This window comes from Podarcis pityusensis (genome assembly GCF_964106645.2).
Source record: "Podarcis pityusensis genome assembly, chromosome: 2".
NCBI classification, from domain to species: Eukaryota; Metazoa; Chordata; class Lepidosauria; order Squamata; family Lacertidae; genus Podarcis; species Podarcis pityusensis.
Genome location: NC_138029.1, coordinates 22,366,394 through 22,392,105, shown reverse-complemented (window position 1 = coordinate 22,392,105; position 25,712 = coordinate 22,366,394). Strand labels below are relative to the sequence as shown.

Sequence of the window (25,712 nt, the reverse complement as noted above, 5' to 3'; positions counted from 1 at the left end):
AACACACACTGAGGAATCAAGGGGAAAGTTCTGAGTTTCCTGAAATACTCTGTCTTGCAGTCCAACCAATGACTGCAGGTGATAAAAAAATTTAAAGGGGGAGGGAGGGAGTGCAACAGACAACAAAACATGTCTGCAGGCATATGGCAAAGCACAGCTATGCAGCTCCTATTCCTCAATGGTTTGGCTACAGCACTTCATATAATAGCCAGCAAAATAAAGTAAAGGAAATGGAAAGGCTAAAGCGTTCAGAGATGCAAAGTGCTACCAAGTATAATGTTCAGTATGAGGACCCCTACTAGTGTCATTAAGGGGTGCGGGTGGCGCTGTGGGTTAAACCACAGAGCCTAGGGCTTGCCGATCAGAAGGTTGGCGGTTCGAATCCCTGCAACAGGGTGAGCTCCTGTTGCTCGGTCCCTGCTCCTGCCAACCTAGCAGTTCAAAAGCACACCAGTGCAAGTAGATAAATAGGTACCACTCCGGCGGGAAGGTAAACGGTGTTTCCGTGCGCTGCTCTGGTTTGCCAGAAGCGGCTTAGTCTTGCTGGCCACATGACCCGGAAACTGTACGCCGGCTCCCTCGGCCAATAAAGCGAGATGAGCACTGCAACCCCAGAGTCGGTCACGACTGGACCTAATGGTCAGGGGTCCCTTTACCTTTACCTGCATCAGTGTAAATAGGCAGGGCTTCCTGCACCCGTGGAAGTCCCTGGAAAGTATCTTCACCCATTTCAAGACTCTTTGATTTCTTTGTAAAATATCCTAATGATGCATCACAGTGAAACCCTCTTTGAAAATAAATATATTGCCTATCATGAGATTGCTCTGCGATGGCCAGAAAGTACAGTACTTGTGGCCTTTATGCTGGTCATGTTTTCATTCTTAAGAATGCCGTGGATTAACAGTAATAGGAAAGAATGGAAAACAGAACGAGCACAGCTTGATACCCATCAGAGGCAGCACTCTTAGCCCTGTTACTGAAAATGGGTGTAAACAGGTTATTTATTTCAGCATTTGCCAAAATTTGATGTATGGAGGACCAGGCTCATGCTGGGAGGTAGCAGCATGGCAGAAAACTCACTGAGAAAAAGGGGAGATGGAAGAGAGAGACAGAGAGAGAGAAGGAAGCAGCATACTCCCTTAAACCTGTATTTAAGGGCCTGCAGCCCTTTCCATCTGCAAGCAGACCTGGGGAACTTCCACCCTGTCAATACAGCAGCCCAGAATGCCTCAGGTGGGCCTCAGTACCTGGGGACCATTCCCACAAAGGTCCAATATATGAAGGCTGCACATGGTATAACAATGTCTGAAAAGAAGCATGTCAAGGAAAGCCCAAAAGTCTCTAGCTGTTCTGCAAGTTGAGACCTGACGGAATATTTGTAAGACACCTTTCATTCTCTTTAGCTGGCATCTGCATCTGCTACAACAGGGTGGGAGGGTCTAGCCCAATACCTGCTCCAACCATTGGCTGCTGGGCAGTAACCCTAGGCAGCAGGAGGCTGCGGAACTCAGTGTACAACTTAAAGTGAAGCCACATGAATCTTTAGAGAGACAGTGCCCCGATAAACAATGCAACGTAGTGTCTTTGGGTTACCTATCGCCAGGAAGAGATCGTTAACATTCATTGCTGTCTTGGCTGATGTCTCCATAAACAATAGACTGTTGTCATCTGCATAAGCCTGGGCCTCCTGTAAAGAACAAATGTAGGTCTTACTTTTAGAACAAGACTGCATATTCTAGATTGCCCAGATCAATCTGGGCAGACAGGCTTGCTCAGGTTTTTTTTTTGTTTACAATACAATAAAGTACCAAAAGGCTGGACTATCTCGAAGGAGTGACAAATCAGGTTGGGAAGTTTGGAGGGAGAGGGAAGCATATTCCTCCTGATACAGGGGTACCTCGGTTTTCGAACGTAATTTGTTCTGAAAGACCATTCGACTTCCGAAATGTTCGAAAACCGAGGTGCAAAGGGCAGCCTGCAATTTCAATGGAGAAAACTGGAAAAACCTCAGTGGAAGCCGTTCGGCTTCCGAGGCGCGTTCGAAAATGGAAGCAATTCCAGGTTTTCGGCGTTCGAAAAGCGAAACGTTTGGCTTCCAAGACGCTCAAAAACCGAGGTACCACTGTATTATCATTATTATTAATTTGATTTCTTACCCACTCTTCATCACTAGCTCCCAGGTTGAGTTACAGCCATTTAAAAATACAGTATTAAAATCACTTTTAAAAAAATGATTTTAAAAAATAGGCCAGGCCCTAAAACTCTGTATCTCAGGTGTCAAAGGCAAGGATAAAGAAGTCTTCAGCATGTGATGAAAACTATGCAATAATGTGTCAGATGCACCTCTTAGGGGTGGGAAGTCCACAGCAGAGGGGCTGCCACAGAGAATGCCCTCTCCCGGGCTGGCAAACTATGGACCATTCCTTCTGTCTTGAAGTAAGAATGAGTACAATAGACATCTGAGGGGGTTGAGAAGCTCTACTTACTTCATACTCTACCATGCGCTTATTGGCAAGATCTGCCTTATTTCCTGCTAAGGCTATGACAATGTTTGGGCTAGCTTGCCGCTGGAGTTCTTTCACCCATGTTTTCGCTCGTGCAAACGTTTCCTATCAGAAAAGGAGAGGCCAAAACGTCAGGTGTGCGGTCAGAAGGGACCAGGATTCCTATCTTCAACCAACTCACCCAATGTGCACCTGCAGTACGTTGAAACAAAAGGCTTCTTCCAACTGTCACTGCAACAGTCTATTGGTGGACATGCAGGTTCTCAAGGACATAATCAAACCAAACATCTACTATGATTGCTATTATTTTAGTTTCTTACCCCACCACTCATCATAAGGCCCCAAGGCGGGTTACAATAATTTAAAATGCAACATTAAAAACAACTTACAACCACAAAAATAGGGTGGATCCTAAAATTATACATCTCAGGTGGCAAAGGCCTGGATAAAAAGGTACATCACCTCCAGCCCATCACCACCTCCAAGCACTGGTCTGACACCACAACTGCTTTTCCCAATACAGATAGAACAGAGAGATGGAGCTGGGTGTCATCTGCCTATTGATGAGACTTTGCTCCACATCTCCTGATGACAGCTCCCAGTGGCTTCACACAGATCAGTGTTTCCCAAAGGGGGTGCTGGAACAATCCAGGGGGGCTGTACTAGACTTGGGTGAAATTCGGGGCGTTGAATAAAAATAAGGGGGCAGTGGAAGCATAAAAAAGAAGAAAATTTTCAAAATCCATTCATACATGTTTCATCTGTTGTGTAATGATATTTACTGCCAGGTTGGGCACTATTGTGGGATGGTCACAATGCCTCCCCTGGATCAGAGGGGTTTTCCTGGGCTTGGGTGAACCCTTTTCGGTTTCACCCAAAGCCTGGAAGTAGATTGCAGCTTGCCTGCTTATTTGGCCAATGGTAGATGGGCTGCCGCACTGTCCCTGTCCCTGGGGCAGACTGGACTGAGTCATCAGGCTTCACTCCATGGTCCACCCCATGGGTTTTAATAATTTTATAATTTCAAGCTTCAAGGTGTCTTCTTCGCAACAACAGCATTCTCTGCTATGTTGTAGTACATAAGCAGAAACATAGATACACAAAAGAACACAAATTTGTCAGTGTCTTAATGTTTGTTCGCTTAAATAAGGTAGATCTCCGGGGGGGGGGTGGTGAGTAAAAGAAAATTCTGAAAAGAGGGTGGTAGGTCAAACCTAATTGCTGTGGAAGGGGCAGGTGGGGCCCAGGAGGATATGCCGCAAAGGCACCATGGTTCTTAATTCCTGCAACATCACACTTAGGCTGCAATCCTAAACATAGCAACTTGAATGTAATTTTCACTCAACTCAGTAGGACTTCCTAAGTAGGTTTTTCTAGAGTGTAAATTCCTATCTAGGTATCAGAGCGTAAATTATACCTATCTAAAATTATTTGCCTTTAAAAAACCCCGAACTACCCTGACCTCTATGAGGTGTTGATCATATTTATTCAAGGCATCAAGGAAATTGTGTTGCTTACTCCAGAGCAAATGCAAACTTGTGGTTTTAACTTTTCAAAAAATAACAAATCAGCCACTAGTCGGGAAGCTTGTTTAGAGCAAAGGTTTAATGTGAACAAGGCAATGCTTTGGTCAGACAGTGGGTCTTACTTGGCAGCAATCACCTGAAGTTTCTAACCAATAATTGACTGTGTTTAAGTCTTTAGATGGCCCTTGTTTCCAACAAGCTTCATCTGAAATGGGAAAGGATGTTCAAAGGAACTGAGGCATCATCAGCTGATAGACACTTCCACTGTAATTGTATGAGGTCTCCACACTGTTGGTTTTAACCTTGATACTACCCTTTCTCCCCAAAAGATAGCAAACACTGCATGCTTACCTGGTTGGTTATGTCATACACCACAATGGCAGCTTGAGCCCCTCGGTAATACATAGGGGCCAAACTGTGATATCTTTCCTGACCAGCTGTGTCCCAGATCTCAAACTTTACCGTTGTGTCATCTAGGCAGACAGACTGTGTGAGGAAAGCAGCTGTGAAATGAGAAGGTGAAGAGTTGGCTTAGGGACCCGACAAAATAGATGCAATCATTTAACTTTATATATCATAATTACAGTGACTGAATTTTTACTGTTGTGAACCAGCTGAATCACCCATGGGGAGACCAATCAAAAAGCGATATTAACCTGATAAATATTCTGACCTCTAACAATCTGTTAAGAAGTCTCCAAGGCTGCATGGAGCAGCTTGTACAGAAATAAGCATGAACGCAAATAATATGAAAAATTTTCTCCTGTAAATATTGTGGGTTAGGCCTAGACATGTAGAAAAAACATATGGTGCAAGTTCAAAGGACTGTACCACTATGAATGATGGAATAACCTAATGTCTGAATGTTACCTTACACACACAGACACACACACAGAGAGAGAGAGAGAGAGAGAGAGAGAGAGAGAATATAGCATCTTCCCACCTTGTCCCCTACTTAGTGTTGAGTTGTTGCGCAATTGCCCCTCAACCCCCAAATATCCCTGTCTTGCAGAAAGTAGCCAAACAATGATGGTATTTAGGGTGGCTGCTGGTGGTAAGACCTTAAAAGGACTCAGCAAAAATCTTAAGGAAGCATTATGGAGGAATTTAAGGGAAAATGCAGTCCATGTGCACCACTACATAAAGCAAAAGAATACTGGTGTTGTTTTACAGTGGTCTTGCATCTTTTGCATGGGGGTTACATTCTGGGGTTGGTGCCCATATGCAAAAACACATATAGTCAACCCACTCTCTTGGTACTGCCCTCTCATGAGCAATCTTAGCTTCCAGAGCTGGCGCACAAAACAGGTCTTACCCCACACGCAAGGCAGAGAGCTTTTAAGCGCTCCACCTTGCTTACCAGCTGTCTGGCAGGGCTGTCTTGAGTTCCTGTGAGATCTCACCAGAGAGCCCCATTAGCAAGTCTGAGAGATTAAAAGCTCTTTCTACACTGAGAAAACCCTGCTTTTAAGCGTTTTGCCTTTTGTGCGTTTAATCTGTGTGATTTCAACTGTCAGCTCTCAAATGCGTAAAGTTGAAATCAAGCAAGTTAAACATGCGCAAGTTGTGAGTCCACTGCACTGCATAAATACAGGTAAGGGATTTTAAAGGGGGTATGAGGTTTTATAGAAGTACTTCTGTGATCATTTAGTTTTCTGCAGTACATTTAGCAAACCAAATCTAGAAAAGAAAACTTTTTAAAAAAAGAAACACAGTGTTCTCTCTCTCTCTCCAGTGACCGCATACAATATTTTATGGATAAAGCAAGATTATGAGTACTCTAAAATAGGTGAAGGTAACTGGAATTAAACAGTGTATTAACTCAACAGCGGGGAACTGTGGGCCCATGGGCCTAATTAGGCCCACAAGGCCATTTGGGCAAACCATGCCCACCTGCCAATCACCTGACATCACATGATGTCTGACACAGGATAGTAAAGGGATTTTTCACCTCTAACCTAAGTACCAAAGCCCTAAAATCAGAGAGCAAATAACAGAAGAGGTATTTTGTGCCTCACAAGGCTAAGATAAAGAGATAAAATCCCTCTGTCTTCTCTTTAGAGAGTCTCCCTAAATAGCACAAAAGGATCTTTCCAGTCACCTCCACCCCAGCGCTGGAGAGGGCTAGAAATGCATGTGTCTTCCTGCCCATCGCATCAGAGTGTATGTATATGTGCCTGGAAGTATGTGTGTGTGTAAAAGAGGGAAAGTGCACTGTGTACCTGGCACTTGTGTTTTTGACAATGGGGGGGGGGGAATAGAAATCCTTGCACTTTCCCCCTCTTTTTGTGTGTGTGTGTGTGTGTGTGTGTGTGTGTGTTTGTTTGGCCTTGCCCACTTTTGTCCCAACAATCACTGAAACGTAGTACCCAGAAGGATGGGTAAGTTCCAATTTGGTCCTCAGGCTGAAACAGGTCTCTCCCTCCCCTCCCCCACTATTATTAAGTATATACTGTTTTAACTGTAACTATTGGGAGGGGTCACTGTATTTTAACAATATGGGTGCGATTTTTTTTTTTTAAAGCAACCATTGCACTAGCATATTATGATTTAAAGGTAAAGGGACCCCTGAACATTAGGTCCAGTCATGGCTGACTCTGGGGTTGTGGCGCTCATCTCACTTTACTGGCCGAGGGAGCCAGCATACAGCTTCCGGGTCATGTGGCCAGCATGACTAAGCCGCTTCTGGCGAACCAGAGCAGCACATGGAAACACCGTTTACCTTCCCGCCGGAGCGGTACCTATTTATCTACTTGCACTTTGACGTGCTTTCTAGCTGCTAGGTTGGCAGGAGCAGGGACTGAGCAACGGGAGCTCACCCCGTCACAGGGATTCGAACTGCTGACCTTCTGATCGGCAAGTCCTAGGCTCCGTGGTTAAACCCACAGTGCCACCCGCGTCCCATATTATGATTTACTGATGCCTACTTGCTTGTTTAAGACCTCCAACCAAAAGAGCAACCAAACCATGACTCTAACAGCCTTTCAAACAGCAGATTCAGCTGGTGGGGTTAGACTATCACCCTTACCACCTGCAGACTTCCAGAGGGCTGCTGAAAGGGTAAACAAGCACAGTAAGTGGCTACGCTTCGGGATGAAGGTGTCGGGAAGTGCACCCTATTTGAAAGTGGATGACCTTGCCCAGGTGGAGTTTGTTATGCTGGAATCCAAAGGTGCTTTCCTAAAATTTAGGCTATCGATTTTCCTCCCAAGAAGAGATCCCCCCCCAAAAAAACTCACCACCTATGGTGCTCTCCTGGTATTCGTGGAACTGTCCCTTGACAAAACGCAGCACCAGGCTGGACTTGCCTACTGCCGATTCGCCCAGTAGTACTAGCTTGAACTGACAGATCTTGCTGGCTTGCGACTGACCATTCGGCCTGGCAGCTCCTCTGCTGGTCATGGCCTGGATTCTAAGAGCAGCCTGTGCTCCAGCCAATGCAAAAAAAACTACCAGCCACCGATCAGACTTTGTGAGTATAGGAGCTTTTGGCCTGGAACAGGTTGACAACTTCGTCCAACAGCTGTGAGCAACTCCTTCTGGGGGAAAAAACAGAAAAAACCAGATTGATGTGCTGTGCTGGACAGGTGAAAAACACTGAAGGCTTGGGATGTAGGCGCAATAAAGACAAGTGAAAGGTATTAAGTTGAATCGAGCAGTAAAACTAGCTTCAGTCAAAACCTGAGCAATTAACAACAAAAACATATTTGGTTCCTCAATTTGTGAAATGGGGGGGGGGGCAGCCCTGTCTTTCAAGGGGAATGTGTAAGATAAGCATGGGCTTTCAAACCAGATGTCAGGATGGATATCCAACAATGTTTAGCCCAGAATCAGCACAGTAACCTGACACCTGACCAGACAAGCCACAGACACACTCTATTCAGCAGGGAAAGAGTCAGATTCCTGGTTATCTGCATTGTAGCTAAACGCAGCATTTGGTGATTGTAATGTCAAAACACCAAGAACAAACTTCAGAGGAGACAAGCTGTTATTTTATTTTTTAAAAAAATAAATCTCCTAGAGCAAACAAACCCTCCAGAATTAGCCTTGGAGGGGAAAGAACTCCCATGTACAGTGAAACGCTGTGATCCATGAGTCAGCAACTACTGCGGATGTCTTTCCTGCTCACGTTCTTCAAGACGTCGCAAGCAGTTTCTGAACTGGATTTTTCTTCACATCACATGGCACCAAGAAGAGCCAGGGCTACAGGGACAACACCCCTGACCCGGCCCAGAACGGTATATTACAACAGTGCTTAACATCTCAATTACATCATGAGTTTGGACCAAGCTGTCAGTGAGGTGCACATGCAGCTGTCTGAGGTTCACAAAGTATAACTCATCAGCTCAACGCTTTTCTTCAATGAAGTTTTTCTTCACACCACAGGCCTGCTTTACAGATGATTCACTATTGGGGGGATAGATAAACATCACAAAAGACACCAGGGTGAAGATTTCAAATTCCTAAGCGATAAGGCAGTTACCAAGTCCTGAACCCGAGCGTCTTTTGTCCCAAAGCTGGAAGATGTGTTTCATTTGCTTCCCAGCGCACAAATGGCCCTGTCCCCCACCATACATTTTCTGAAACAGATTGATTGGTAAGTTAGAAGTAAAAATGTGTGACACCACACAGACATTTGCTGGTAGCAAAGCAGACGGTACAGTCTATCTCCATGTTTGTTTACCACCTTAGATTTGGGTAGTATTTTGGATTTTTTTAAAAAAGCAAGCTCATAATAGCTCACAGAATCCTTTATTTCAACACGGAGATGTAACTGGAAGCAAAATCCCAGCCACCCACCCTTAAAAATGAACTCCAATAAAGCATTAAGTTTCTGACAGGTAACAATTGAAATCATAACCCATGCAAAAAAAAAAGCCTCTCTCTCACACAAGCTTCTCTCAAGGCCAGCCACCTCTGACAAGCTTCTTGTGTGGGTTGACATTTTTATTTAAGCCAGTTTTGAGCAAGAATATAAAAGCTGAGGGCAGCAAGTTAATTCTCAGGAATCTTCAATCCCCACTGTATTACTAACCCCCGCTTAAAAAAATAACAACGCAGGAACTGCAGCATCTTCAGGGAAAGGCTGAAACATTTCCTAAAGCTTTCTAAACATCAAGTTTTGCTTCCTCTTTCTTAAAAGCAGAATTCTGGGCCACCCAAGGTCTGCATTCATTATCTTATTAAGCTAATTATGCATGAGCCTCTTGCTTATGGCAAACATCTCCTCCGCAATGAGCAGCAATTAAAAGCGGCAAATACCTAACTAACCAAAGCTTCCCATTCCATCTGAACAAGTCAGGATCTTAACTCAACTTCAAACTCAGCAACTTTAAATACAGCAAAATCCAAAACTTGGCTAGAAACGTCGTCCAGGATTCACCTAAGTGTTCCACGAGTCAAAAAATAAAATCAATTGTTATTCACACAACCCAAGGCTTCAAAATGGTTAAGACAAATTATCCAGAGAAGTCCCTCTGCACTATGCACCCAGATCAAATGTGGAACACAGTTAAAGCCAGCAGCACAGACTTTCACTGGTAGCAAAGCAAATAGTATGTATTTAGATTTAGTTTTGCTGAATCTGCTGAACATAGGAAAACGCTTCTTTCCTTTTCCAAGAACTCTCTTGTGAGAGTGAGAGTGAGAGCGTGCAGTTGAGCAATGACCTTGCAGACATCCTGCCCAGGCTCTTTGGGAAGAGAGCTCTGTGCACTTCGAAAGAAGCAGTTTGCACAGCTGCTCCCTGGCTGTTCGGGGAAGCTTGCTGAAGTGACACGCTGCCCTGTTTTATGCAGAGATCCTTCTCTGCCCACATGTATTTTCCAATATGCGCCCAGAAAACCAGAGAACCGCAGAGTTGGAAGGGACCCCCGAGGTTCATCTAGTCCAACCCCCCTGCAATGCAGGAATTTCAACTAGATCGTATTAGAATCATAGTCGCTTCCTCTGCTTCACTTTGCATATTTGTAAAGGAATCTCAAAAACTTCAAAAAGCAACAGCACAAGCCGTTTCCTATAAAAGGAAGCCGAACTCAGATATGTGCTCCCCCTGGAACTTCTGAGAGCTTGAGGAAGTAGGGTGCATGTAAACAGTGGTGTTCGTATTGGCGATTATGTTTCCTTGAGCTGGAGTCGCTGAGCCAAAACGGAGGATGCGGCAACAGCAGTGAACAAACCATTTGGCATTTGGCATCCCTTTGTCCCTTGCATCTCCTGTTGACTCTGCTCACCCACCCACCATCTCTGTTTAGATTGCAAGCTCCTAAGGGCAGGGATCTATCTTTTGGGTATGCAAAGCTCCCTGTACCCTAATATCATCATCAAAATGCTGATCACTCTTCTATGCAATTTCCTTACTGTGAAAACTGTGGGTCGCACAGCAGATATAAATTCTGTATATTGGAAATGGGGAAACATTGTTACAATTTAATTTAATTTAATTAGTTTTAATAAAATAATAATAAATAAATAAACAAACAAATTTTATCATGCTGATGAAGAAACGGCAGAAAAAGTCCAGGATAAGGTGCTGCCTAAATCATTTGACCAAATGCCCCTTTATAATGAGAGATCATGGAGAGAACACTACCTGTTGACAAGCGTGTCCAGCAGTTTTTGCATGATAAACACATGCAGGTACGGTCTGAGTCGTTTCCTACCCAAAGGATTGTACGGCACCGATATACAAATGAAGATTAAAATTAAGGAGGGTGCAACTAAAGCTTTAAACCAAGCCGTTGACCTAAGTTTAGTATATTGCAAACTGTTGAGAACAGCCTCGCAGTACTATTTCTTGAGCTTGTCAGCAATATTAGGTTCCTTCGTGCAAATAAGAGTCCAGCTAAATAGAAACCTCTTTTGAACTTGATGTTTTGCTCCAAACAGGGCAAAATTATTGTTTCAGCAATCATAAAGATTGGTTTTCAGACCCTTGATCCTCTTGGTTGCCCACCTCTGCACACCTTCCGGCTTGTCAATATCCTATGATTCTATGGGCACTACCACTTGAGACAATCTGCAGCACAATCTCTTCCTTTTTTGGTAATTTATTTCCAGCAAGGCTTCATGATTTCACAGTAAAAGGCATTTTAAGGGTGCACTACTCCCTGAGATGATTTTTACACCCCCCCCCCCAAAAAAACCCATTTCCGTTTGCAGGATAAATCCCAGTAATACACAGCAAAGGCATAACCATATTGGAAACCCTTGTAGTGTGTTTTCTGTACATTGAAGTATTTTTCTGCTTACAAGGCCAGAGAGGGTGAACTGGGTGTTTGGCTCCTTACTTCAGGGCACCTGGAGCACTTCTATGTTACGTGATCAACCAAAGTGGAATACTTTATGTTGTAAGGTAATGAGTTTTAAAAACTTTTGTTTCTGCCTAAAACAAAAAGGTATCTACACTCTACAATCCCCTGCCCCAAAACTGATCAAGTGATAAAATGCTATCACTAGAAATATTTTTCAGCAAGCTTCTTAAAAGACACTGCCAAAGAAAGAGACACTAAAAAAGACCAAACTAGCCCACAAATCCATTTTGTGGACTTCCAAATGCTTTCCTTCATATATGCGGAATGCTTTAATCTTAATTTACACTGTTGCTCGTAAATATTTTGCAGCAGCTTATTTAGAAACCGGCATGCATTCTAGCAACAATTAAAGTGTTCAAGAGAACCTTAGAAGATAAAGAATAGGTTGACATCAGGAGATCTCCCTTACATAGTAAGAGTGCTTTTGGGAAGTAGTTTTCTTCATACCTTGTGTTTGAAGGGCACTCTCCTAAGCAGTTTAATCAAGCAACTTTAGAGGTGACCTGATTAAGGAGACGGCATGTGTAACAGGGGAAAAAGCACTGAGCTCTGAATAGAAAACTGGCAAAACAAGTATTTTCGGCGTAGCCTAAAGTTGTAGGCAGGCACATTCCAGTCAGAAGTAAGGAGCAGACCAGAAGTGCGTTTATGAACAAGCCATTTGTGGAAAGGGAAAGTTTCTGAAAGCCAAATATGAAATTGTTGGCAGGTTAAATTACTGGGTTAGCAATGACATCTAGGGAAGTTCAGTTGTCCCAAGAAGTTTTACTATCAAGTATATTGTTACTTCGTTCACAAAACCCGTAAGCTCCTTTATGCAGTTTAATAAACATGCACCAGAACAAAGTCATCTTTCTCCAAACCTGTCAAAGGAAACTTTCTAGAGCTTCCTTTCTGCACTGAAGGAGTTTTAACACAGTGTCTAGCAAGGCATTATTGTCTCCTTTTCCTATTAACAAGGAGCGCCAACTAGCTTCACTGCTAAGGTAGATAATGCTTGACACCACGGTAGAATGGAAGCATATTTAAGAAATCGGTAGTTGAGAATGATTGGCAAGGACCTGCAAGTACCGTATTTTTCGCTCCATAAGGCACACCTACTTTTTTTTTGGGGGGGGGGGAATTCAAGAAAAAAAATGCAGTTCTTGGGGGCTTTGGGGGGAGGTGGGGGAAGTGAGAGAGCCTCGCTCTATCCCTTCCCCCACCTCCCAGAAAAGCCAGGGTTAGCCGTGCGAAGCCTCCCCAGGGCAGTGGGATGAAGGCTCCCCGCTGCCCTGTAGAGGCTTCACAGGCTACCCCAGAGCTGCTCAACCCAAAGAGCAGATCGGGGAGCAGCGGAGGAAGCGTGGCTTCCCCCCTCTGCCAGCCCCACAAGCCTTTCCGCTGCTCCCCGACCTGCTCTTTGGGGAAAGCCACCGCCAGCCCCAAACAGCGGGTCGGGGTGCAGCGGAAAGGCTGCTCCCCGAGCTTGTGGGGCTGGCGGTGGGGAAAGCTTTTCCGCTGCTCCCCGAGCTTGTGGGGCTGTTGAGGGAAGCCCAGGCTCCCCCCCACCAGCAACCACACATTTGCTCCATAAGACGCACAGACATTTCCCCTTAGGTTTTAAGTGGGAAAAAGTGCGTCTTATGGAGCAAAAAATACAGTGTATAGCCTTGTCAGAATGTAGTAGATAGACTGGGGTGGGTGAGGGAGTCCAAGCCCTCCCTCCAGCTCATGAAGTTCAACAGACTGCCTTAGCAAGTCATAATCTCATCTTCATCACCCACAGGATTGTGGTAAGGGAAAGATGGAAGAACATGAGTTGTGTTAGGATGATGGACTTAGACTGCCAGTCTGATCTGTCTCCAACACTGACCATGCCAGAAGCTCACAAGCAGTACATAAAGCCAGTTGTCCCTTGTTTGTTTAGTAGAATTTATAAACCACTTAATCCAAAACCCTAAATAGTGTATAAAAAAATCCAAAACATACAAATAAAATCAGCAACATTCAAAAACAAGTATGCATAACTAAACTTTAAGTATATGACCATGAGTTTGGGAGGACAGTTGGAACACAAATACGCCACTAGTTCACTACAGTCACTCCTACGTGATCATGCTAGGCTTGCCCAACATTGTTACAACCGACTTTATTCAGTGTAATATCAGAATCAAAGAAGAGAAAGAAAAATCGGTACATCTTAGCTTCCACCATAGGTTATCCAAATTTACAAGTAATGGTACCTGCATCCAGGATGGTACCATACAGCTTGGAATAAGGGGCATTTTAGAAGCTGGTTTCACACACTTCTGCGAACAGCTATCCACAAAAGTACTAGGCATGGACTCCAAGCCTGACTGCACCTGCCTGCTCTGGCAAGTAAAAGAATGAAACTGTTAACATGAGGCTCAAATAGGCTTTGAAGTTTGTTTGTGCTGCTAATCATCCAAATTCTAAAGGTGTGGAGACATAGGAAAATAGAAAGTCACTCTTAAAAAAGCATTAAAGGGTGGGTCCAATGATGTTACCTTTGCTAATCAAACAGGCTTAAAATCAAAGGGGAAGGCTTGATCTCTCTGAAGTCCTAGGTCAGTCTGGAGCAAGTGTTTTCAATTTCAAACTGCTGCCCTGAACTGTGAAAAGCTACATAGAAAATGAATAAAAGTAAGAGTGAATGAAAAAGAATCATGCATATTTCTCTCCTTCCTTTGAGTCAACCAAAGGAGCAGTTTAAATTTAGAAGACCAAATTTTGAAATTAGCAGTTCTTTAGAGGAGAGGGGAACAGGATGGCCAAATATTAAGCTCTCTCGTACCTGGCGGGCCATTCTGACAACCTCAGACATCACTGTGATCTGTTTTTCCTTTACAGCACACGTTGAGATCAAGATCCCAGTGGAGTTTGAAGTCATTGCTAACCAGCTCTGAATTCAACTCCCGCTTTTTGTGAGGGATTGGCTTTGCTTGGTAGCACCAACTGGAACCAATTCCAGCAGGGTTTACATTTGGTACCAAGTTTAAAAGGCACTGGAAACAAGCCCCACATGCCAATGACCCATTGGAAATGCATTTTAAGGCCCTCAGTTGTGCCTCTGCCACTGCATCTTTACATGCTCAACATCAGGTGGGTATGACATGGGGAAAATAACCTCAGAGGCCTAATTAGGACCCCTGCTGGGTCTAGTTAGGTCTGCAGACTGGAGATTCCTCCCTGCTGCTTTTGAAGATCATTTAGCTTGTCCTATGAAATGCAATGGTAGAATCAGAACTTTGTAGAATCAGAGACTTTGTTAAGCCTCTACTTTAGCTAAGCAAAGATGCTCAATGTTTTTTTACAGCTTGAACCTCCCAAGTTCTCTCAAAAGCGCACACACACACACACCCCGGCACTGAACAGTCCTTACTCTCCTACAAGTGTGCACAGTCTTTCAGTTTTAGAATAATGTGACAGAGAGTCAAATAGGGCTGGGCGATGTTAGGTTTTCAATATCGCGGTGTATCGCCAGCAAAACATGGCGGTTTGGCGATAAACCACAATGTTGAAACAAGCTGCACTGGCCCCAGCTGGTGAGGCGCTGGGACAAACTGCCTCAGCTCTCACGGTGGGAGATGAGGCACTTTCAACCCAACGTCTGGCGAGCTGGGGACACTGCAGCTGGCCCTAGCCTGCTGCTCAGCTCTGGGGCGGAAAGGCACCTGGCCCAACTAAGCGACCCCCAATGTCCCAGTGAGCAGGAGTGGGATCAGGGCTGCTCAGCTGAAGAGCACGAAGCCTGCTTGCATGCAAGTACCCCTCAATGGAAAAGTGTGATGGAGCATGCACCTCCCCAGTTGAGCAGCCCCGATCCAGCTTCTGCTCCTGTGCAAGTGGAAGCGGGGCTATCGCAGCTGGGAAGCAGAGGCTTTGCGCTCCCCAGCTGAGCAGCCGCATCCCACTCCTACTTGTGTGCAAGCAGGAGAGGGGTCGGGGATCTCTCAGCTGGGAAGTGGGGGCTTTGCGCTCCTCAGCTGAGGCGGCCAGCTCCTGCTTCTACTCGCGTGCAAGCAGGAGTGGGGTTTGTGCTCTCTCAGCTAGGAAGCGGAAGCACTTTAACAGAGCCTCCCCCCTACCACTGGCTTGTGCAAGCTGGTAGAGAGATGGGGGCTCCCTAAAACTGCTTGGCTGAGGCAAGGGCAGCGGCATGCTCCTCAGGCAAGACCACAATGGCAGTTTCACTCAGCGGTATATCAGTGGTGAAACCGCCGCTGCTTGAGTCCCTCTGCCTCCAGCGCCGGTGGCTTGTTTTTCCCTCAGCATGCTGGGCACTGGAGGAAGAGGGACTCGGGAGCAGCAGCGGGTTCACCAGTGAGTGAATATGTCATCCTGGTCTGCCCCTCGTACCAGTCCTGGTGATATATCGATATACAGTGGTACCTCTACTTACGAACTTAATTCATTCCAGAGGTCCGTTCTTAACCTGAAACTGTTCTTAACTAGAGGCGTGCTTTCGCTAATGGGGCCTCTTGTTGCTGCTGCGCCGCCGGCACACAATTTCCGTTCTCATCCTGGGGCAAAGTTCTCAACTCGAGGTAAACTCTTCCAGGTTAGCAGAGTTTGTAACCTGAAGCGTTTGTAACCTGAGGCGTTTGTAACTCGAGGTACCGCTGTATCGCCCAGGTCTAGAGTCAAAGTCCACAGTTATGTTAATCGTTTTGGCGATTCTGAGAGCCCTAAGTGAAGGATCATGCATGCCAACTCTCTGATTTCATTAGAAATTCTGAATAAAAATAACATCTAGAATTAAACCTTTCCAAACTCCAGGGGGAGCGTTTCAGTGATAGAGACTGAAAAACCACATCTAACCTATGACACTAGCCTATGCAAAACTATGCCGCAGAAGCCATATAAAACAGCCTTGCAAGTTAGCCCCCAAAGGTTACTAGCCTGCAAACAAAATCACCACCTATTCTTTGCCAGCTCCTCTTAGGGGGCTAATAAAAAAAACTGCAGGCCAGAAACACAGTGCTTGGAGGCAGCAGCACAGAGAACCCCACCAGCCTGACTGGTTTCTTTGGTAGATATACAAGAGCTGGCTTTGCCTCCAGCATGTCAAGTACAGAAACAGAGCAGGTTTGTGGTGGAGGAAAGCAATTTTCTTAGGGTAGCCCCAATGAAGCACTTATTAGTCTAGCTCTGTCAATGTAGCTTTAGTAATGGAATCTGTCAGCAACTTGACCTGCTACATGTCCTCTGTGAGTGCTTAACTGGCAAGCTGATCAACACAAATATTAGCTTGGTTCAGTGTTTCTCAAGATTCTTCTGATCATTGTTTCTGGTATTTTCCTTGAAATCCAGTGCTAAAAACAACTATTCAGGATGCGTGGACCATCAGGTTTCTTATTGCAGTTGCATTTTCTTGTGCTTTTAAGCCTCCCTGAGCAATTTTTTGCCCCAAGAAGTTGGCATAGAACAGGTGTTTCCCAGATTTATGTACGCAACTAAAGATTGATATGATGTCCACATGTTAGCTGCAGGAAATACCAGTGTTACCAAAACGTTTCCTACAACAATTGCCCAAAGAGTTTTTAGCACAATTGTTTTATATGCTCAGATAAGGTTACCCCTATTTTATATGATCTTATCCCAAATATATGAAACTTTCATAGAGGACAGCTATTAAGTTAGGACAATATGCGTAGAGATCTGCCAAGCCAATCTGAACACTTTTTCCCTACACTGGAAGATATTTCATCATCAACTCATTTCAGAACCAAGGTTTGGGCACTGCGTGGGTGACAACACTCGAGTTCATAGAGTCTATCCAAGTTTCTCTGTAATGCATCCAAAGTCTCACTGCTGCCTGCACATTCAGCCTGCCATTTCCTTCTGATTAATTTAGGGTTGCAAAAGAGTTGAGAATAGTTGCTCTTGCTCCAGTGAAGTTCCCCTATGAGCTGCATATTATTTATTAAGCAATCTCTGGGCAAACAACTCCTTGGACAAAAACAGCCCATTTCTCCACTCAACAGATAAAATCATATAATTGTACAGTTGGAAGAGACCATGAGGGTCATCTCTATATACAAGGAATTTTCTGTTAGTCCCTTAATATTACCAGGAACAGTTAGGGATAGATGGAATTAATCACATAATGGAAACAAAAATGCTTAGAGGGTGAGGAAACGGAAATCTGAACTACCTTAAACATTTATTGGTGCAGGACAGGTGAGAACATCTAAGTAGCGCTGATTGACCAGATGGAGTAAGTGATCCAATAATAATTTATTATAATTGTGTTCCCCTCCTTGTTGAGAGCCAAGTCTGGTTTGCTGATACTTTTTGCAAGGGTCCTCAGAATGACCTCCACTTGGCTCTTTCTCTGTAATTCCCACTAAGGGTCTCAGAGAAGCCACAGTAGTTCTGAGCACATATTACAATCTCTCTCTTTGGACTACAACTTTAATCTGTATTAACAGCCAAATGAGATAATAGTTGTATGCACCATGGTGTGTAATGAAGAATGATGCATTAAGTACCTAGACGAGCAGTGCAGAGAACGCTCTGTTAGAGCCACCCACCTCTGATGCCCCCATGGCCACCAATTCATGTTCTTGTTCATATGGAAGGATAAACATGTAATAGTTGAAGTTAGTCAGTATGGTGTGATCAAGTGCTTAGCTACTAGGATGGCCACATACCAAATAATGAGTAGACAAGATACAAAGGAAGCCAGAAGTCTCCACCAGCGTGAATGTACAAAAAGGTTCAGAGTCTGGAAGCTCTGAAAGATTCCCAAGACCCTTAGGGTTCTGATTTTTATTCCACTTTTCTATTAAAAAATTAATAATGTTAATTCTCTTCTAGCCCATACAACTTGTGGGAAGTTACAACTAAAAACTCAGAGACCAGATCCCTCTCCCAACTACACACTCTATTCTACAATCTAGTCCCTGCCAGTGAGTCCATATTTGCAAAGGTGACACAGACAAAGTTCATGCAACAGAATTTGGATTTTCCACACAGAACTTTAGTCTGGCAGAAATGCCACCCATGAAGGCTTGCCACTATAAATGACATGTGGTACTACTGCCTTGCTGCTAACTTTTGTCTGTGAAGATTTGCTGAATTCATCAGCTGCTACTGCAACTAATTTCTGCTTACTAGTATTTCCTGCAGCTTTCCAAATGTCTGGTTCTCTCAGGGCTTGAAACAAGCAAATATCAACAACTGAGGGACTTTGGTCTGAAGGAAAACCTTTACTCCTGGGTCTCAGTGCACACAGTTAGCACAATAGTTGCAAATGGCTCTATTTGCATTGAATCTGCCTGTACCAATTCAAGGGCAAGCCTGGAAGAGGTGAGATTACATGTTTACCCCATCCCATTGTTCTAGGATGAAAGGAAAGTCTCTAAATACTGGCAGAGCAAAACGGGAAGCTGAAGTTTGCCAGGGATATTGCATCAGGGTCAGGGAACAGGAGGCAGCAGGCAGTTGAGAAATAAAATATCCAGCCCAGATTCTCATGGCCAAGAGTTTGGTCCTTTCTGTTAGTTTACCTAGCTAGACTGTGGCACAAGTACTTAAAACAGAGAGGTTATTGCCTACCATTTTAGCAATATACCCCTTAGATTCAGATACGGAATAATATATGTGATATCCTTATGCTAAGGGACCCAACATAACAAGACTCTCCAAAAAAGCTTTAAAATAATTAGGATTTTTCTTATGCAACTTACTCTACTTGAGTACAGTAAATTTTCAAGTCTAGAAGCATGTTGCATTAGTATTTTCTCTTGAGAAAACTGGCAAAGTTCTGAAAAGTTAATGGTAGGCAGATATCAAAGTGAAAGCAAACCTGGGCCTCCTTCTCGAATTGCCTTCAATGTACAACCCATTGATGTAAGCAATGATCTCCCTCATTTAGTTATTTAGGGGGAAAACATATTTATATACCTTCAACTCATAAGATATCAAGGCAGAGTCAATATATACAACATGACACAGCATAGAAGCAATAGAAAATAGTCATTAAAATGACTAATCAAGAAAGCGTAAAGGCCTGTCAGTATAAAAAGGTCTTCAAGGAGCACCTTTGGAAGTCAATGGCAACAATGCCTTCCCAATTTGCCCTAGCAATAAATTTTCCAGGCCTTTGTAATACAAAGGCTAATCTTTTGTAATAGGTTCTATACAGAGTTGCCTATGAAGTTTGCAAGTGAGGGTAAAATGGAGCATCTCATCTTTTGAGAGGTATGGACAGCGGTGAACACATTTTGTTCCACAGCTTGCAATGACTTCTCTCAGCTACAATTCAAAGTACAGTGGTACCTCGGGTTAAGTACTTAATTAGTTCCGGAGGTCCGTTCTTAACCTGAAACTGTTCTTAACCTGAAGCACCACTTTAGCTAATGGGGCCTCCTGCTGCTGCCGCACCACCGCTGCACAATTTCTGCTCTCATCCTGAAGCAAAGTTCTTAACCCGAGCTACTATTTCTGGGTTAGCGGAGTCTGTAACCTGAAGCGTATGTAACCTGAAGCGTATGTAACCCAAGGTACCACTGTACTAGTTCTGACAAAGCCCTAAGCAACTTAGGCCCTACATACCTTTCAGATCTCTTTCCCTATGTCCCACTGCAATCTTAATCAAGGATAACACCTGTTAACAGTATGATGTGTGTTCCTTGACTGAATCAATGTCAAGGACACAAAACAGAAAACTACTCTATATTTTTGGAACTCCCTCCACATGAAGCTCAAAGTCATGGCCTGAGAATATTTTGGAAGCAATACTATATCCTTAGTTTTTGGATGGCCCATTTTGTGGCCAGGTTTAACCATAGTTTAGAAAAGCGTTGGAATACCCCAGCAATTTTTTTGTAGTGTTCCAACCTCCCAAATAAATGGCAGATGAGAACACAAGAAAGGAACAACATAAATTATTTTTCTTCACCAAGATCTAAGAAGAACTAGATGCTTCAAAACATTTAGTTGGGAGTTTCAGGGAGCTCTCCATTTGTTACTAATGAAAACCTAATGTCCATTTGCATTTTTCAGACAGATTAAAGGCATAGCTGTTTAATATGTGTCAAACAGCCAGAAAAACTACACATGCCTATATTAGCAAATATAGTGGTCACAAAAACTGTGCAATTGGATCAAAGGTCAACCTGCATTCTGTTCCAAAATTCAGACAGCCAAACACTCCTAGAAAGCTCCGAAGTAGGAAATGAAGCCAACACTCCCCTTGTTCCTTGATTAACACATACCTTGTCTCGGTATTTTTGCTTTAAACAACAGCTCTTGAGATTCCTTTTTGCCTTCAGTGTTTATTTGCCGATTTGCTATTTTTGCTTATATACCACTCTTCCACCAAATGAGTTCAAAGCAGAACACAAATCTATGTTACACTCAACTTACCAAGCTAATCAATGCACTTAGGAGAGCAGGTATTTTTCCAAGATGAAAAGGGAAATCCTTCTAGTTTTCTCATATACTTTCTGGTCTCCAAACTATTCCATGTTTAAGACCACAGGAGTTCACAACCCTTTTATATAGTGGGAAGGAGATGTGTGGCAAGTTGTTAAGTCACAATGTCAAACCAGTGTTGGGGGATTTTCTAGAAAACAGATGATGCAAACATTCCTTGAACTGCTATATCCACCAGAAAAGAAGCCCAGAAGTTACTTTTTGTAGCAGTGTACAGTTATGGATGGTAGTAAGCAAAAGTAGGGCAGATGCTAATGCTACTTTGCAAAAAAGAAACTGAACATTGAGGGGTGCAACTTCCCTGTTGAGAAAGTGAGTGCAAGTACGCAGCATAAGCATCCAAATATGTTCTTCTCATAACACTTGTAGTGGAGGGAAAGGGTGCAGCTAGAATGGTTAAAGTTGTTCAGATATACAGGGTTGTATCCAACTTTGTTTTGCTAAGAGCATACACATTGAAATTAATGGACTTAAGTTACTCATGTCCGTTTCAATAGGTCCAGTCAAAGTATGATTAATGTTAGATCGAACCCATAGTACTGGCAAAAGCCAATAAGCTTGTGAATTGCTACAATATGCAACTTCCAATAAAAATATCAAAATTACTTGTAGTAACAAATTGCTAATTTTCATGAAGATTTTGGAAGCTTATTCCCATTAGACTACTGTTATGAACCACTCTTTGTTTTTGATTATAATCAGTAATCAAGTCTTACTCATTTGGGGTATAGTGCTACAAGTACAGAAGTATTGCTCTCTTGAAAAAGATCTCTCAAACCAGGTATGATACTTAACCGATGCCAACTCCAAAGTCATTGAACATATACGGTGACCCCGTTGTGAACATATTTTAATGTTACTAAGTTGTCTTCTAACAAGCAAAGTTGTGTTACACTGATCAAGAAAAAAAGTAGGAAGAGGTAACTTCTTTCAGAGATTCAGTAGAAACTGTCCCCTCAGTAAACAATAGAAGGCTTATCACTTGACATACTGCAGACTGAAGAAGAAACTCTAGGACAAGCCCACACTGGATGACCTCATAACTCTCTGCAATCTAACTTTCATGATTCACATCCTTCCTTTTCTTTACAGCCCTACAAATGATCCAATATCAGATTCCACACATGTGATGTGATCAATTTTATTTGTCTGCGGCACAATGGCCATTACAAAACATGGAAATAATATAAGTACTGTACCTATATTCACACATTGGAAGCAAATCTAAATTACTGCTAAGACAAAAACCAGGGAAGCAGGGACGAAACATAGCACTAATAACAACACTAGCAATATGAGATCAACAACATCGAAATACTATTAATAATATCAAAGAATCCTATGGAAAACATGCCATGGGTGCTAGTTCTTAAATAATCAGTATATAATGTCACATGTGAAAGTAGTCAATCACTTTATCTAAAGGTGCTGAGCACATGACTTTGTTTTTACAATTTCAGCTTAAACACCTGCAAATTTCCACCATATTATAGACCCCCATTAAGCCTTATGGGTTGAGGACACATTAGCGTACTTCCAACTAGCTCTCTCTACTTTTCATACTGCATCAACAAGGAACCTATTTTTATTTCATTCTGTTCTCTGGGCAGTTTGCCTACCCCAATACATTTTTAATAAAGTCAAGCTGTAAGAAGCGATTATAAACCCCTTACAGTAGAGAAATATCTATGAATCCCTAATGTGCCCATCTCCTGAATATCCAGGGGATAATTACAAGGATTAGTAGAAGCATCACACATGCCTAACTAGAACCCTGAATTTAAACAGAATCAAAGACTCCCTGTGGATGCTAATCACACAATAGGTGGCTTTGCTTTGAAAAGCAACAATAATCAAATACCTTTGCCTCTCCCAGGTGACTACACTGAAGAAAGAAATTCTGGATTAAGGAGCCCAAGGGAGAAAAAAAAAGGAAACCGAGGTACTATGGGAAGGCAGAAATGCTCCAGCACTGACAAAACATGATGGACTAAGGATAGCAGCTTCAACAGGTCAAGCAACTGTACTCAGGTCACATGACAACTAGCAAAAACTAGGGCAGCTGCAATTTCACAAGGTGGTGGTGCTACAAAAGTACCACCTTCATAATACAAGAAACAGGCTTGGAGACTTTGATATGGGCACCCCACAGCAGTGTAACCAGCTCGAGATTTCAAGAATAAAAGTGAGAGACCATGGAAGCGTGCAGCCTATGTTGCAGCGGCCAATGTTTCTTAAACTATCGCCATCAAAATAAAGACTTGTAAAGTAAGCCCTGCCAATACTTTCAATGCAAGGGTAGCCACAGTATCGAATTTACAGAAGACACAGCAATACACACAAAGGCTATTAAATGCACCCCAAGTATCAGCCAGTGCCCCCTTGACTTCCTACCACAGGCCGGGCCCATCTAGGCTCTGCTTCACCACACAGGGAAACAAGATTTACACAGAGTCACACCACTGGACCATCTGCCTCGACAATGACTAGCGGTGGCTCCCAGGGGTTACTCGGGAGAGGGCAGGGACTGAACCCTGGACCTTTGGCATTGCAAAGCCTACACTTTTCACCCGAGCAACCACCTTTGCTTCCACGTTTCAAAAAGGAGCCTGTCTAAATACCTCAGCCATGGCTAGCCACCAACATTTATTCCATGCTTGAGAATCCCTATAACACCACCTATATTCAATAATAAAGAAGACACATTAAAAGCACATTATTGGGGGACAAGATGTTCCTCTCCCCCCCCTCCCCACACATACACCCCCTGATGGCCTCTGGAGATCCTCACCCTGTCGCCAGCCCCCAGAGTGAAGCAAGCGCGCCTCGCCATCCGACTGCCCAGGGTGCCAAGGCCCTTCCGCCTCCACCCCCCATCTCATGTGGGTCCTCCATGCCTTCGCAGACTCAGCGGGACGGGTCGCCCACCCTTCGTGGCCAAAGGAGGGGGGGAGGGAGAGGGCAGCCCTGCCCCCCCCCGACCAAGCCCCCCTCCGCCCCCCCCCGCGCCAGGGATCCTCCACTCGGCCTCTTCCCCGTTCCCTCAGCGCAGGCCCAGGCGCCTGTGAGGCACTTCGCCACCCCTTCCCACCCGAAGGGCCCGACTTCTCCCCACCCCACCCCCCGGGGGTAGCCAGGCAACCACCTCTCCGAGGGAACCTCCGGCAACCACGCTCCACTCGGCGAGGACACTCGCTCAGGTAACCCGGACAACCGGCAAGGCCCGAGCCTCTCGCCCCCCGCCCTCCTGTGGGTACCTGAGGCGGCTCCGACTCGGGGCCCCCCCTCTTCTCGGCCCCCGTCTGCCTCGCACACAAACAAACTAGCTCAACCGAACCCACCTCTGCGCCGGAAGGCAGGGCTTAGTCTGCGGCCGGAGCCAATCAGCGCCGGGCACCTGGGGACCGGTCACGCCCTCCCGGCCAATCGCGCCGCGCGAAACCGCACCCAGGCCCCGGCTGACTAATCGCGACCCGGCGAAGGGGAGGATGGGCAGTAAGCTCCCCCGCCAATGGCGTTAGAGGAGGCGGGCTGGCCAATTGAAAAGCAGCTGGCCTAGAGGGGCGGGGTATCTCTCTAACAGACGAGGGAGAGAACCAGTAGGAAGGCCTGCGATTCAGGAGGTTTCATAAACAACAAATAAGGTGACCTGGAGGGGAGGAGCGCTCTGGCATCTCCAACCAGTTATAACCCGGGGCTTTAGTAGGCAGCGTCCAATCCGAGGGCCAGACGTCCTCGGCGAGAAGCGGAGGATTGATTGACAAGCGCGTTGGCGGGCGTGGCCTCAACTTTTTTGGCCCAACCAGAGATTACGCTATCGGCGCCGGCCAGTGAGAAGCGAGCTGCCCTTTGAGCGGCAGTCTGAGGGGGAGCGGGGGGAGGGGGCACCTGGGAGCGTTGTGACCCTTGACCTCTGGAGGCGCGTAGTAGGGAGCAAGTCCCACTGGGCTCAATGGCAGCTGCTTCTGAGGGGCATCCTCAGGCTTGCAGGGGGTTAGACTAGATGACTCTCAAGGGTGCCCAGGATTCTCAGGGACCACGTGGCCCTATTCCCTGTATTTCTTTTATTTCGTCTTGCAAAGCAAGTACTGTACAGTGGTACCTCGGGTTAAGTACTTAATTCGTTCCAGAGGTCCGTTCTTAACCTTAAACTGTTCTTAACCTGAAGCACCACTTTAGCTAATGGGGCCTCCCACTGCTGCTGCGCGATTTCTGTTCTCATCCTGAAGCAAAGTTCTTAACCTGAAGCAGTATTTCTGGGTTAGCGGAGTCTGTAACCTGAAGCATATGCAACCTGAAGCGTATTTAACCCGAGGTACCACTATACTCTATTCCCAACTTAAAAATGGAAAGCATAATGCTGGTGGTCAACAAAAGAGGTTTAAAGACAAGTCAAATCTTTAAAAAATGTAGTATAAACACCGACAATTGGGAAACACTGGCCTGCGAGCGCTCCAGATGGAGAACAGCCTTTACCAAAGGTGCCATGGGCTTTGAAGACACTCAAACTCAGGTCGAAACGTGCTAAGAGGAAGGCATGCTTAGCAAACCCTCTCTGTGTTCAACTCCCACCTGGAAACCTATGTCCCCACTTTGGAAGGACGTGTGGATCCAGAATTGGTCTCCAGTCACTTAGGGACTTACTGTTAAAAATGTGTTCACGGAAGACAATCTTACTTGGCTATGTGTGATCGCCAAAGAAGACGTAGTTCTATTAATCCCCAAGCTGCTTGTTGAGGCGAGAGCAAATCACCTGTTGGGCTTTCATGGAAGTATCTCACATACACATTGGTTGCAGAAAGACACAATTTCTTTATGTGTCTGCTCATGTTCTGGATGAACCACAATGTAACTTTGCAACACCAGTACAACATACAGTGCTACCTCGGGTTAAGAACTTAATTCGTTCCCCGTACGAGCCA

The 25,712-nt window shown here is 44.6% G+C and overlaps 1 protein-coding gene across 6 annotated transcripts in view; it reads right to left on the bottom strand.

Moving 5' to 3' along the window:
* RAB5B (RAB5B, member RAS oncogene family) overlaps positions 1-24,143 on the bottom strand; it is a 28,050-nt gene extending 3,907 nt beyond the window's left edge. Inside the window, exons 1-6 of one of the 6 annotated variants that reach the window (XM_080995083.1) lie at positions 24,048-24,143; positions 13,854-13,968; positions 7,270-7,569; positions 4,382-4,533; positions 2,487-2,609; positions 1,594-1,687 (exon numbers count right to left, since the gene is read on the bottom strand). In XM_080995083.1, coding sequence (XP_080851209.1) covers positions 1,594-1,687; positions 2,487-2,609; positions 4,382-4,533; positions 7,270-7,432 — 532 coding nt within the window. In that variant the 5' untranslated portion in view covers positions 7,433-7,569; positions 13,854-13,968; positions 24,048-24,143. Of the gene's footprint in view, positions 1-1,593; positions 1,688-2,486; positions 2,610-4,381; positions 4,534-7,269; positions 7,570-13,853; positions 13,969-23,935 lie in introns of all 6 variants that reach the window. The other 5 variants (XM_080995084.1, XM_080995081.1, XM_080995082.1 and 2 more) reach the window with 5 other exon arrangements.
* Between the last annotated feature and the right edge of the window lie 1,569 nt (positions 24,144-25,712).